Source organism: Melitaea cinxia, chromosome 11 (genome assembly GCF_905220565.1).
Source record: "Melitaea cinxia chromosome 11, ilMelCinx1.1, whole genome shotgun sequence".
In the NCBI taxonomy this organism is placed as follows: domain Eukaryota; kingdom Metazoa; phylum Arthropoda; class Insecta; order Lepidoptera; family Nymphalidae; genus Melitaea; species Melitaea cinxia.
In genome coordinates this window covers 16,717,345-16,733,780 of record NC_059404.1, presented here as the reverse complement: position 1 = coordinate 16,733,780, position 16,436 = coordinate 16,717,345, and the positions used below count along the sequence as shown (strand labels likewise).

The 16,436-nt window shown below is 33.2% G+C and overlaps 1 protein-coding gene across 1 annotated transcript in view; it reads left to right on the top strand.

Annotated features, from left to right (window-relative positions):
* LOC123657658 overlaps positions 1–16,082 on the top strand; it is a 53,129-nt gene extending 37,047 nt beyond the window's left edge. The window contains exon 3 of the mRNA XM_045593178.1: positions 15,921–16,082. Within this exon, the coding sequence (XP_045449134.1) occupies positions 15,921–16,082 (162 nt within the window). The remainder of the gene's footprint in view (positions 1–15,920) is intronic.
* The last annotated feature ends 354 nt before the right edge of the window (positions 16,083–16,436 follow it).

Here is a 16,436-nt window from a genome sequence, read left to right as displayed (position 1 = left end):
TTTTTTTTTTTTAAATATAACTAGGTCCGTAAATAAGAGTACGCCTCACCTGATGGTAAGCGATTACCGTAGCTTATAGACGTCTGGATCGCCAGAAGCATCGCAAGCGCGTTGCCAACCCTACCTCCAATTCCCCCCAGGAGCTCTGGTCACTTTACTCAACACACAAACACAACACTGCTTGAAAGCAATATTATTTAGCTGTGATCCTTAGTAATGTCGAGGTAGTTCCCCAGTCGGGCTGCTCCGTGTTTTGAAATTTCCTACTACCTCAGTAAAAATTGTGTTACTGTATTACTTTATTTTTATAAGTCCAAAACCTAATATTTAGGAGACAGTAGTCTAAAGAGCGTTTTTTTTTTTAATGAATAACATCTACAGGCTCTGAATTGCCAATGTCTATGGTCAAACATCATGCATTATATATTATATTATGCATGCTTATCCTACAAGCGATTTAAATTAACTTTAGTCTGCGTTGATGTGTGAAGAGTTGACTTGAATAAAAACGGAATTTACATTTTAAAAATTTAAACAGCGAAACAAAAGTGGTACGATGGTATAAGTTAGATCTTAATTAACTTAATTACTGTTTTGGAGCGATCAGATTAACAAGACGCTAACATAAACATAAGATATATGATGATAATTATTCCTACTTCACGTACCGAGAAACCGATTTCTAGTACAAAGCATCAAACTAACATCAAAATGATGATGAATGAATGAAAGAGGAACCCTAATAGAAAAGGTTCATTTTTAACTACAAATTACAAAAATATTCAATAAAGTAAAAATATGTAAAGATACACATTTTATTAGAGAATTAATATTTTAATTAACTAGAGTAAAATATAACAATTTCATATCTAACACCGTATTAGTCTGTCTGTATAATACATTTAAAATCGTGATTATATACATTGAATGCCCTTTACAATTGCAATCTTAAATTAGATCTATATACGAATTATAAAGGCTAACTTCGAAGTTATTTGAATAAAGAGAAATCAAATATATTTTATGAACAATAGATTTGTTTGTTTAGAAACGCAACAGTTCATTCAAAATACGGTCAGAAACGGCGTGAATGAAAGCTTGCTGTATAGTAAAGTTATGCTTTAATACAACGTAGATCGACGAAAAAAAATGTGACTAATAGACAATCGAAAGTTCTGAGATAACATACATAAAAATACATAAAAATACACATACGAATTGAGAACGTCCTCCTTTTTGGAAGTCGGTTAAAAATACTAGTCCTTGGCACATACGATTTAATTACAAATGTGTGTATATGTTTTTGATATGAATTTGACAAATTACTTTTTAAAGGTTAAAATGATATTGATCGATATTTTAAAATTTGCCAAATCAATTTCGTAAAGCAATTAGTAAACTTGAAATATTTGTGAGATAAAAATACATAAAATTAAAATTAGATGTATGATGTCTTGGGGCGTCACCTTGCAATTCTGCTGTCTGAGTTTTTGTAACGGAACTTAAATTTAATTTTTAGGAAGTTTTTTTTTTCTAAACGAATTGTTATATTAAGAATAATATCCTTAATAGTAAATCGATTGTAAAAACGATAACTTTGATCATTTAACAATATTGTATGTACAGTCACAAACAACTTTAGGCCTTAAAAGCACCTTCGAATCGTCATTTTACAAATTAAAATTTTAAAGTGATTATTTGTTTTTAAAAGTGAGGCTACCACCGATTCGGAATGTAGATTCTGCAGAGAAGATTCGGCAAGATACTCCGCAGTTACTCTTTTGAAAATACTGTATGAGCTGTCTTAATATTAATTTTTTTTTAAAAAATTAATTTTTTACAGATAATTATAGTTAAAAGCATGTCTACATGGAATACTGCCGAATTGCTGACATAGTTTAAGAGCCATTTCACAAAAATCGGTAACAATCCGCGAAATTGTAATATTTTGACGTCGTTAATCTCAGTGTTGGATGCAATAATGTAATTTATATTCTTGAAATATAATAGAGCAACCTTTGTTGTAGTCCATAGTCAGATCAGAATTTTGATTTATATTATGTGTATAAAATTATTAACCTTTTCATCAGCCTCCTCCCTGGGTAAACGGTCGCAATGTATACTTTGAAGTCCTACTTTTCAATAACCTCTACGTTGAAACCATTTTAAAAAAATATCATAATATGTGGAATATAATTTTGTTGTCCACTATCATAGATTTTTATTCCATTTGTATCTCTATTAAACGATAAAAAAAATTTAAAGTTACGAATATTTTCCAAATAAGTACAATTTTAAAAGCGATATTTCTCTTAGAAAACTAAGAAATTTTAACGAACTATCTTCATCAAAGTAAACTTACATCATTAAGGAATACAAAAAAAATAATTAAAAGATGTAATTATTTTTAATACATTTTATATTAAATAATAAAAAGATAGTATATATTGCCACGCATCAAGCCCGGTAAATCAGTCGAGCGCTAGCGCTCTTAGAGGTAAGGTCCACGCCAAATTCTGCGCAGCCGTCTCTTTCGCTCACACGCGCCAAGCGCCTGTTGTTATAGCGGATAAAACGCATTTGATACTTTCATAATAAAATAAACATATTACGAAAATGACTGTAAAATAATATAATGATAATTTCTGTAAACAAATGTATAATTTAATTTTCTTTTCTCACACTATCAATACAAATAGGCATTTCAATCTGTTTGTCTTGTTATTTGTTAATTAATATGTTTGTCGGTGTCGATGTCATTAAATGCTTTTTTATTCATATCGTAAATATTAGATTCATTCGTAAACTGAAAAAACTAAATCAATTTAAAAAATTGTTTCATAAAATTGATTTTTTTAATTTTATTTTAAATTTATTGACTGTTATATAACATACTTGAAATTTTTAACAAATTAATTATGTAAAAAACATTTTATACCATAGTTATAATTTTTATTATACATCAGAAAATGATCACGATGGTCTTTTGGTTGTCACACTATACGTACTAGCACAAAGATCGCGCGGCTCGTACGACTCGCGCGATGCGACCAAATTTACCTAAACTTGCAGAGCGTAAAATTGTGAAATGGCTCTTAATTTTATTAGTAGAAATAATATAATACATAATTATATCTTATCAAAAAACGTTATTAGAGTTATGAATTTTATTAATAATACTAGTAGTGCGCTGTTATATAGCCTATGTCACTTCTATCTGCAACAATTCTTTCAATAATCATAACAACATTTCCTATTTCAAACATAAGAATAGAATTATAGATAGAACGAGCGACCTTGAACCACTGTTCATTCAGTGTCCGCAAGGCCGACGAAGTGAAAGTTTTTGCAACATTGCCGTGAAAGTAAGTGTTCCAATATGTTTTTAAAGCGAAGAAAGTAATTATTACGCCAAGTTATGTTATATAATACAATTGAAAATAACAAGTTTAATTAATTTTATACGTTTATTATATTTTATTACCAAATCATACCAACACCGGTATCTGTCGATGGTACCGTTCTCGAAGTTGTTCAGGATTATGCCCACCCAGGCAATACCTAGAGTTAAACCGAAATAACCTCAAGAACGAAGCCGATAGGAGGATTCGATTGGGCTGGGCATTTCTGATGCTCTGTCTGGGCATTCATCGGGTCTTCACTTCAAAGATTCTGCAATGCTTACGGACAAAAGTCTTCGATCAATTCTTTCAGCCTGTTTTAACATTCGATGACGAGACGTAGACACTGACGAGGGGATTAGTCCACAAATTTAATGTCGCTCAACGTGCAATGGAACGGGCTGTGCTTGAGGTCTCTCTCAAAGATAGGCTTAGCAATAAAACGATCCGCGAAAGGACGAAAGTAAGCGACATAGGCCACAGAAATAGCAAGTTGAAGTGGTAGTCACCGGCTGATCACCTGTGTCGCAAACCGATAGCAGCTGGACGGATGATCTATGTAAGGTTGCCAGTGGAGACTGCCGCTGTTGCCGAAAACCGGAGATGTCTGTCGCATACTTGAGGAGGCCTATGTCCATTATAATGTGCCGTGGACTGCGATAGGCTGAACTGTATTAAACTGAAGATATTTTATTCTTTTTTTTTTTTGAGGGTATTCTTTAAGCAATACTGAATCTGTGGAAATGTAACTATTTATATATTTTTTTTAAGTACATGTCATGTATATATGTTTGTCTATGAAAATTTCTTATAAGTTAAAAACGAAAAAGTATTTATAATATTTGTGTTTGCTCGCAAACGAAAAAAAAACCGACTTCAATTACATTGACGAGTAATACAACGTAGATCGACGAAAAAATAGTCAAGTAACTACGCGTTATCAAAGATTACTCAAAAAGTAGTTATCAGATCTCAATAAAATTTATATGTGACCACATGACAAACATCAGCTTTCGATTAAATTAAAAATTATTAAAATCGGTACACCCAGTAAAAAGTTATTGCGGATTTTCAAGAAGTTCCCTCGATTTCTCTGGGATCCCATCATCAGATCCTGGTTTCCTTATCACGGTACTAAACTAGGGACATCTACTTTCCAACAAAAAAAGAATTATCAAAATCGGTACACCCAGTAAAAAGTTATTGCGGATTTTCAAGAGTTTCCCTTGATTTCTCTGGAATCCCATCATCAGATCATAATAAATTTGGGATATCTCCTTTCCAACAAAAAAAGAATTATCAAAATCGGTACATCCAGTAGAAAGTTATGTGGTATATAATACAACGTAGACGAAAAAAGCGTCAAGTAAAAACGCATTATTAGATATAACTCAAAAAGTAGTTGTTAGATCTCAAATAAATTTAAATGGGACCAATTGCCACACACCACCTTACGATTAAAAAAAATAATCGAAATCGGTCCACGCGGTCAAAAGTTGTGATGTAACATACATAAAAAAAAATACAGTGCAATTTAGAACCTCCTCCTTTTTTGGAAGTCGGTTAAAAAAACGAATAGACGAAGTGAAAATTGATACGAGTTGTTCGAATTATTAAAACTTCATACAAAAAAAGGTAAAAAAAGGTCTGTACCTAAGTGTTAAGATCTATGCTTCCTGCGACCTTCACGGTTGATAGGAGGGCTTCATTTTACGGCCACAGAATTGGAGTGATGATTCAAGTGGGTTTCCAGTGTACTGCCGCTCTAATTACTTAAGTAAAAAGCGTAAATAAACCCAAAAAGAAACAAAGTCTTGTAAAAATTATTTTTAAGTATTTATTTTGTGTTCTTTCCTCCACCACGAGTGAGGATCGTCATTAGATGGTCATAGAAAAATTATGATATCCTTGTTTTTAAATATTACGTACATTTTTTACATATACATTTCGGACATTTCTCCCGTGTTAAATAATAAATATTGCCGTGATCATAAAAAAAAATATATAATCTCTGTTTATTATTATAAATATATAAACACAAACGCCCAGACCTTGACAAAGCTCAACATTTAGTGCTATGAACTGAAACCTCTGCGTTCACAAGTCTTCATTATATAGGTACACACGCAAAAAATTAGATTAAGAGAAAATATTAAAAAAAAAAACAAAAAAAAATTTAATACTGTTTACGGCTTTGTAACCGAAACAGTTTAAGAATGTTGCACAAAACTCGTTTAAATAGCTTTTATATCAATACAGGTTTTATTTTTAGCTTTAAGTACTTGCGTTATCGCCTTGCATTACTTAAATAGTAACCTTTTTAATAAAATTATCTTTAAAATGTTTAAGGAACATTCAAAACAAAAAGTTTAGCAAATTCGTTGTTATAATAAAACTTCTAGAATGTAGTGTCAACAATCTAACTAGGAAATTTATATTTTTAATATCATTAAACTAGGTTAAGTCCTTCAACGAATGTTATGTTACCTTATATAATGTAATATATTATATTATATAACTAATTCACATAATTTTAACAATAGAATTCCGTCATAGTTTTCACTTGTTCTGTAACAAGGGAACAACTCCGTTGCAACAAGGGAATTGAGAAAGGGCGCATTTGGAAATATTACATCAATCTAATCTAATTCTGATCTATTTTTTATATCTTAAAGATCTAAATACTTATATAATATTTATACAGTGTGTATAGATTTAGTATGAATGTGCATATCTTAGAAAACTTTATTGTATATCACGATTTAAGTAGCGCTGCTGGAAATGTATATGACATAAGATCACAGTCAAATAATACTGCTGTCGAGTAGTATTGAGTTCTTGTGATTAACTCGGCGTTGCTCGCTATGGGTAAAATTCACCCAGCCCTATAAATTTTTGTTTATATTTTTTGATTAGCCAATCACAGCGCGCCGCGCTTCTTGGTACCTTCAAGTTGTGTCTTTGACTTTGTACTCTCGACTCGACAGTCAGTTAGTGCGACGCGCTTTCGAACGGTGGACGTGCAAAGTGAGTATGGGTATTTTTCACCCGTAGCGATTATTTATGTTATATACTTTTTTGAAAATTAATATACGTTGTTTTTGTAATTAGACCGTATCATGGCACGCCATGTAGTTGCTGATGAAGATATTCAACAGTATTTGGAACAAAGCGATAGCAGTTGTTCCGAAATTGAAGATTTTGAAGAGTTCAGCGAACACGATACTGACTCAGATCAAGAAGGCGAACTTTTTCACGAAAACTTACCGGAAAATGCTACTGAGCCACCAATTTCAGTTACCAGACCAGGCCTTACTATACCAGAATATCTAGAAGACGTCCCTGTAAGTACCTTGCAACGTGGTTATTAATTAGGCAAGGATAGCAAAACCCAATGGAAAGTAAACGAACCATCTCCGCGTGTTAGAACTCATTCTCATAACATCGTGCTAGAGGCACCAGGGCCAAAAGGAGATGCTAAGCAATGTATGAATATTGTTGATGCATGGAATCTATTTTTTCCCAATGACGACTTACATACCGAAAATGAACCCATGTCCATGACATCAAGAAAAAGGTGTGCCACGTCAAGATGCCAAGTTTGTCCACCCAAAAAGGATCGAAAAACCAATTCATGCTGCCAAATCTGCAAGAAAATGTTATGTAGAGAGCATTCTTTGCCTGTATGTTCTGAATGCGTACTAAAAATTGAATAATTATATTATAAAAAAACTCATGTTCCTAAAGACATAAGACTGATTGTTGTTTTTTAGTAATTTTATTTTGTTATTTTTATATTGATTTAGAGAGGTAAGATATCATAAATGTGTATAATTTCTTTTCCTAAATTAAAACTAAGACTATTTTTGTAAAAATTAAAGCCATAAGATTAATAAAAAAATGAAAAGTAATATTTTTTTTTTTTTGCAGTAGTAGTTATAAAAAACAGTTGCTGTTTGCTATATAATTGTAGCGTTTATCTATTTGTTTAATAAATACTGTTAACGATGATTACTTACTTTTATTTAACATTTTACTAAACTTCCTTTACGTATAAAAAAAAAAATAATAATAATAATACATAAGAATAAATGGATACACGATATAAAATTTGGGTATTTTTCACCCGTAGCGAGCAAAAGTGTTGCTTACAGGGATGCGACGAACGCCGAGTTAATAAGGTAGCACAGCTTTTGAGGATAAGCTGTGTTTTAAGGGCTGGGAAGGGTCAGGAAGGTGCTTGATGCTCCTGGTTTTGCCTGGTCTATTGTATTATTTATTGTGTTAACTATATTTAGTTTACCGACTGTAATTCGACGAATTTTATTCGATTTCATTGAGTAATTTTACTTATCTATTTTTGATCTTGTAACGGTGCTTATTCCTCGATCACACAAACATTAAATTTATATAAAATATTCTATATTCAATACACATTTTTTAATATGGTAAGATATTTAAGGCAGGTGTTTTCTTTTCCGTAAATAAATTTATTTATTTTATTTATTTTTGTTTTATTAATTGAGCGTTCATGTATGAAATAACTTTTTGTTTATAAATATTTTAAATACCTTATTGCGAGGTCGCGAGGAAATAAGTAAATAAGTATTTGTTTGTTTCACCACTGTATAATTACTTTATTTATATTATATATTACTAGATAATATATTAACTTTACTATAGAAAATAATGATAAATAATAACTATTAGATAATAAATTAATAGAGATATTATATTAACGGTGAGTTTCTAATAGCTTCTTCTCTGAGTCGTAGCGAAATACTTTAAGGCCTATACGACTGCAATTTACAAGTTAACTACAGATCTATAAGAGTCTACAAACGTCATAACGTTAAACATTATATATTCTCTTATATATTGGGCGTTAAGTTAGGAAAAGGGTGCTGTGAGTTGGTGCATGTATGTTTCAAACAGTTCGAAAACATTCAGGCTTACTAACCTTCCTCACTAACCAATACAGGATTTTTCAAAAGAATACGAGATGAGTTCCATAGAATTATTGTAAATATCCTAAATTTACGTGCCATGTATCGTTAAGTGTAATCTGAATAAGCATGACCCAGTTAAGTATTATGTATAAAAGGCTAATACGCGTACATCAAGATGACACAAGTTTTCATAAAAATATTGAAATATTGTTACAAAATATTCGCTAAATAAGTGGAACAATGTCAATGTTACTTCACCATTGCGGTAACTGTCGGTTCAAAACTTCAAACTATTTTCTTAACAAGGTCAATTCGAGGGAATATTTTACCATAGAGTACATTGCTTGTTACGTATGTAAGAACTGTTTCATATATCTTAACAAATGGGACTTAAAAATAAAACTTCACATTCATTCAATCGACCAAGTTAAGTTACATAATCTGAATTATCTTATGTTTTATACGTATCTGAGATTTAAAAAATATTAGAGAAAATATAAAATTACGAGTAGGTATGTAGTTATATAATAATACGGATTTCAAAATTCATTTTAGGTTGTAATCACAACCGCATCGTTTTAATTTCTTCGTATCTTCTCCATTCTGATGTATGTAATTTTTCAAAATCTTTAACAGGTCGTTTCTAGTGTTTGATAAATTTTGTCATCCTATTTTTGGGTGTTGTTTTAAAAGTTTCTACTTTATCAGCTAAAATATAATCTTTAGACAAATAGCCTGGCTGTTTGGCTGGCTTAAAAACTGTATTAATGTGCTGTATTTAATTGTGAAATGATCTATGTAATAATATCTAATTTAAATTAAAAGGCGTCATGGGTCGTCGTCATCAATCCCTACTCTCGTCACTTTCGAGTATATAGACGACGCCATCTTTATTATATACCGTATCTGTATGATCTGTATGATCATACAGTGACAAGTCAAGTCTGGGTCTTTGGGTAAATGTGAAGTATTGAGTGAATAGATAGTGCCGTCTATTTAAATATAATAAAACTCTGAAAATCTAAGCTATTTCGTCACTGCATTCCGAAGCACAACATAATTAAAATACCCTGAGCGTGACGCCCTAGGGCTGTCATATTAAAATTCGTCACGTGATTAACTTGTCATACTTGTCATATGATCCATACTCCCAAACTCAGTCAACCGTTAGCAATGAGGCCAAGCACAATACCTTGAACATATCAATATCTTGTATAATGTAACTGAAATAAATATGAATCTTAATTCAATACACTGGGATTGTAACACTTTGTAAATGTATCTTGACACGATGACAGGTAACCTTCCGTTTTTAAGGGGAGTAAACAAGTGGAAAGTACCACCTGATGTTAAATAGCTGCAGTCATTCCTAGATATCTGCAACATTAGAGCTGTGGCGGGTGCGGCCTTTAGGTAAAAGATCTGGACACCTCGGTCATACAATATTATCATTTGTCGCTGGAAACTCAGAATCTCGATAATGACGATCTAACATCATTTTGGTATTTCAGTTATTTTACAATGGACAATCAGTATTACCTTTTTAATTGGCACAGTAGGAAATCATCACATCAACCTATCGCAGTCCATTACTGGACATAGGCCTCCACAAGTTCGAGCCAAGAATGGCGTGAACTCATGTGTTTTGCCTATAGTCACCACGCTGGGCAGGCGGGTTGGTGACCGCAGTACTGGCTTTGTCGCACCGAAGACGCTGCTGCCCGTCTTCGGTCTGTGGATTTCAAAGCCAGTAGTTGAATGGTTATCCTGCCATCGGTCGGCTTTTTAAGTTCCAAGATGGTAGTGGAATTGTGTTATCCCTTAATCGCCTCTTAGGACACCCACGGGAAGAGAGGGAGTGGCTATATTCTTTAATACCGGAACGCTAAAATACTACAATAACACTACTGATTTGGCCCGTCAATAAGATTCCTCGGTGATCCATAAATAAACAAACGGTTCACACTCAACGATCCGAGAGGGATTTACTCTTGTGTCATGGGCTTGGGAAAGAACAGAGATCAAAGCAAAAACACTCAGACATGAACGTCAATGTTAAGAACATGGCTTATATAAATATTTGTCACGACCGAGGATCTAACCCGTGACCACCGTCGTCATCGTCAAACAGGTCGTGATAGAGATGCTAGAACAGACTCTCCGTTACAAATTACGCAATTTTATGGTTCTTAAAGATATCGTTAGCTGTCATTAGAAAACTCCATTAATCTTGTAAGCGCTCTCCAAACAACGTTGAGATATAATCTTAATAACACGCACTGTTTCCGAAAAGAACTTCACATGGGTCGATTTCGGATGTATGAATGAAGTTTTATTGTTTTTATATAGCCTAGAGAAGCCATAAGAAACTTTATATTTCTTAATAAAATGCTGTCTTACAGAAAACGATGTTTCGAAATTTCACTTGTAGATTATAAGGGAGCTCCAATAAACATAACGAATTCAAGTATTATTTTTTCCTTTTTTTGTTTTGATGATAACTATAAAAACTGAGGTAGGGCACAGAAGGAAATTTCCTACTCAAAGAATGGCGCGACTTAGGTAGTACCTCGAACTTACCGAAAATCACAGCTAAATAATACTGTTTTCAAGCAGTGTTGTGTTCCTGTTGGTGGTCCACCACATTAGGTGGGTATCACTTAAATACATATCCACATATCAATTCATGTCTTTCTGGTGTTCCAGTTATCTATAAGCTACGGTAATCGCTTACTATCAGGTAAGCCGACGTACGCTTGTTTGCTGACTTAGTTATATAAAAAAAAACTATTAGTTTATTATATTGCTATAATAACTTTCAAAACATTGCATTCAATTTGATACTATTAATATATAAAAGATCAAAGTTGTTTGTTCGTCCGAGCGAGACGAATACGATTTCATAATGTTGCTACACATACGCAACCGACTCCCAAATGCCATTATTGCCTAATTTTACTTTTTATATTTCGACGGTACTTGAGAAATTTAACGATATATAAATATTACTGTGTGGCTACGGCACTAGAGAATTTAGCCACCCCCTCTCTTCCCGTGGGTGTCGTAAGAGGCGACTAAGGGATAACAAGGTTCCACAACCACCTTGGAACTTAAGAAGCCGACCGATGGCGGGATAACCATCCAACTGCTGGCTTTGAAATACACAGGCCGAAGACGGGCAGCAGCGTCTTCGGTGCGACAAAGCCAGTACTGCGGTCACCAACCCGCCTGCCCAGCGTGGTGACTATGGGCAAAACACATGAGTTCACGTTATTTTTGGCGTAAACTTGTGGAGGCCTATGTCCAGCAGTGGACTGTATAGGCTGTAATGATGAAATATTACTGAATAACAAAATACCTAATCTTTGCTCACTAGTACAGGGGTGTAGTGAGAGGGGGCAAGTGAGAGCATCATGCCCCGAGATAAAAACAAAGAATTCATGGATACTTATATTATATGGTTTTCGAATGGGGGGCGCTAAAAAGGTATTGTGCCCCGGGCGCGAGTTAGGCTCGCTACGTCACTGCACTCGTATGTTTCTGTTTCATATTTTTGCAATTAAGGTGACAAACAAAGCCTTTAGTTACACGTTGGCACAGATTGCAGTGACTTTCCTTTCTGCTATTCATCACAGGAGCAGAACTACTTAAGAACAATCTTTGTTTGCGAACTTCTGTAAGGTCGAGGTACTTTCCCAATCTTTCTGCACGAGATTTTTAAGCTACATTTCTTGCTAAGGCATACTTCATAAAAGGTATTCTAAGATATCGTGCATCACTACTAACTTATCGTAATCACATTTTTATAAATATGTCGATTACAATTCAACCTGTTACATCCCACTGCTGGGTATAGCACTCTTCCCCGATTAGGAATAGGATTGGAGCTTAAACCACGAAGCTGCTCCACGGCAGGTTGTTGGATAGGTTACTATAAGTAACGACCATTATCAGATATCTATAATAACAACCAGGACCGACAGCTTAACGTGCTCTCCGAGGCACGATGGGGAGATCCACAAGGACAGAAATTCAAACTGGAAAGGAATATTTGTACACAAATATCCATGCCGAGCGGGAATCGAACCAGCAAACCGTCCATGTTTTAGGCGACTGCACGCACCAATACACCAGAGCGGTTGTTTTAAATATGTGCTGATATAAAAATGGCTAAAAGAGAAATAGTAAAATATCTTGAACATTTCATTGCCAAATGCTATTTAAAGCAGTTAAAGAAATGTGAGGTCTTAAAAGGATTGCTCTCTGAGGAATTATTCTATAATACGTACATGGACAAGTATTTTAGGACACAACCTTAAATATATCTGTTTTTGTGTACTTATTGGTGTGTACAGTATTAAATAAAAAACCAATGTGTGCTTCTTTAGCTCCATCTAACTTAAATCTTCCTCTCAACTTCCGTTCACATCACCCGATCACACTATTCGTATCGCTCCCATCATGCATTCACCAGCTTACTCCTCAAGTCAAGCGTACGTTCGACGATTTACGAAGTTTTTCTTCAAAATTGTTCTGTTAATATCCTCCCGAATTCCTTCACAAAGATGTAGTCATTAAAAAAAGAGTGTGCATTAGACCCCACGACTAAAACTCCTTTAGTTTCTAACTTATATCTCCCTCTCAACTTACGTTTGCCTCGAGCGATCACGCGTTTTCGTAACGCTCCCGTCACGCTTTCACTAGCTTACCCCAAGTCAAGCGTGCGTATAGATGTTTAACTTCAAAAGCATTTAGTTAATATCCTCCCAAATTCCTTCACAAAAATATGACACTTAACCAGCAAAGTATATCGCGCAAGGAGAACGCTTGTAACAATTTCTCGCGTTCACGATCAAGGTAGGAAGCGGTATGCGGTCGTTACGCAACGCATGTTTTTATTACAACTTTAAACTAATTTGCGTCTTATTTCAAACAAGTAGAGTTTATTTTAGTCTACATCTTACAATCGTTTGGATATCAAGTAGAACGAGTGAAAAATGCGTTGTCCGTAATTTAATTATAAAGTATCAAAAGTGATGGTTTATATTCAATATTTCAAGTTTTGCAACAGATTTTTATTAATGAGAATATTTTAATTTTGTAAAAAACTTTCCGATTGTCACGATAAATGTAGCAACAGGAAAATGTTGCAGAAGTTGTCGCGTCGGAATTTCTAGTTTTCAAACACTCTTTGGGCACACAACAATTATTTAATTTACTTTCTGTATATCTATGTTACATATTTCACTTTACCCTAGTAACGAATTATGTATCTATAGATACTAATAAATGGAGGGCCGGTTTTTTATTCGGTTACACTCGTACTGCGAAAACTCCTGAACCGATCGGAATAATACTTATATCATAAGATGCATCGTGCTTCGGAGAAGGTTTTAGTATATGATATGTTGGTGATAACTTATCGTGTAAAAAATATGGACAGACAAAAGTCGGTTTCATATATTATATAATAATGGAATATATGAAAAATAAAATAGGTATATCGTTGTGAAACATTGTCAACGGTGCTCTCTAATATAACAGCTAACTTATGCTCTTCAACCCTTAATAATTATTAATTTTATTTTTCTTGTCATTTAAATAATTAAAATACAAAAGTATAATACGTTTAAATATATAAATATTATTATTTACGCTTAACAAGCCATTTAACACTTCTCACATTAATTATATCACGCCTTTATTAGCTTCAATTATATTTACAAATTAAAATCATTATAAAAATAATGATTATAATATAATTATAAAAATACATACATAAATTACCATATTTCGCAATCAATTTGTAATTGAAAAGGTTTTTAAAATATTTCGTAACGCACTCGCTGTGATCTTGGTGGATATTTGCCATAAAAATATTACTTAAATATTTACATACGCCAATTATCTGCACGATGTCAGTTGTAAGATGTTTTCATTGATAAGTTTACACTTAACCTTCAAGCAGGATTACTTCATATGAACACGATTTTAAGAGATTAGGCTCTCCACAGACTGTAGACCAGTTTTACTTAATTGATAATTGGCAAACGACTAGACGAATCTATAATTCGGGTATATAATAATTATACTATAATTATTGTCAGATAAAAAAAATTAATTGTGTTTTTTTTTAAGAATAGAATATTTTTAATAAATATTTATTCAGAACTTGTTGTGAATTTTTTGCAAAAAAGGGTAAATTATATTTCCAACATATATCTATGTATAAATCTATTTAGTATTTAGGTACAATATATTTTATAAAACTGTTTATAATATTAAAGCAATCCCTAAAACGAGCGGACTTGTTGATTTCGACAAAATTTCATACAATATTACCTATAAATTTTCAAATTTTATTAACGTTTAATTACGTAATTAAAACTCTTTTTCGAAATTTTTCAAGATTACACATCATCATAATATTTTAATTTCTTAATTGTTTAAATTTCGTCACAGTCATTAAAGTTAACAAAACAGCGACAACATATCCCCCAGCACAGCGCGAAGCTACTCGTATAATCATAATCTTGACTGTACTGTAGGTATTTATTATTGAGTATCAATAAAAGTGATAAAATTACAATTTAATTATTACATTTATATTAATTTAATTAAAATCAATTTAAATATGTCAGATTTAATAAATAAAGTCATACTTGATCAAATTTTAAAGAATAAAAAAGATTACCGAAAAAATTAAGTACACAACAAACTTTAGTGAATTCGTTCAGTGTACCACTAAACAGATCGAACTAAAAGTGGTGCAAACTAATGAAGCGTGATTTAATTGGCCCCAAATATTATGCTAAATATGCGTGAGAATGCGTTTACTTCCTTCGTGTGGTCTAAACTACGCTCGTTTTTTTTTTTTTTTTTTTTTTTTTTTGTGCCATTACTAAAATTATCTGAGTCGTTTAAGCACTATTGTAAGCTATTAAAGTAAAATATGTTGAAGAATTTATTTTGATGTCGAGTTACTGTAATAAATGCGAAGGTTTGATAGGTACCTATGAAAAAGAAGTGTGTGTGTCAGCTCCGACGCACGACTGGAGTTAACTCCTTCAGATCGACTGTCTAAATAGGCACAAAAGGCTTACTAGTCTAAGAAAAAGATTAATACCATATCAAATGGTAAATAAACGAAACAAATAACAAACAATAAAGTTACGAGAAACGTAATGCGGTCATACGTTCAGTAGATTTTACTCCTCATATTTTTATCATAGTGAGGGTATTTTATGAAAATCTATTTTTAAGGAGTTAACTCCAATAAACTCCAAAAACTTATCATAATCTCTAATACAATTAAATCAGGGAGAGTTTACTCTACTAGAGTCCACGCATTCTATACTTTTCATCCAACTCCATCTCAAGTCTTGGTGTATATAAATAAATATCATCATCATTACAGCCTATACAGTCAACTGCTGGACATAGCCTCCACAAGTTTACGCCAACGAAAAAATAACGTGAACTCATGTATTTTGCCCATAGTCACCACGCTGGGCAGGCGGGTTGGTAATAAATATCATATTAATTAACAAATTTTTTTTTGTCTTTCCAGGATAAAAAGACGGGAGACTCCAAAGCAGCGCACGAGATACGAGACGGGAGCAACGTCAGGGGATACTACACGTTCACTGACGCTGACGGCAAACAGCGCACCGTCCACTACCTGGCTGACGACAAAGAAGGCTTCAGAGCTACTGTACAGCGTACTTATTGATAGAAAAATAACTAACTTATTATAATTAGAAACCATTTGTTCAATGTGAGTGTCGAGCACAATAATACGCGACGCAAAGCGATACGACACGATAGTGTTAAATAGTCATTGTAGATATAATAATAAGTACGTATACGGTGACTAAGTGTATGTGTGCATGTATGTTAATGTCGCGGCATGTCACGTCACACGTTAGTGCGTTGACATAACGCTCACTAGATCGTTATGTCAATCAGGTCACGTCAACGCTTACCTAGACCAGTACGTTATTGGCAAATACGTTTGTATGTTTGTATGTATATTTAGTATTTTAAGTTGATTTCTGTATTTTTAAGTGTATTGCAATGTTGTTTG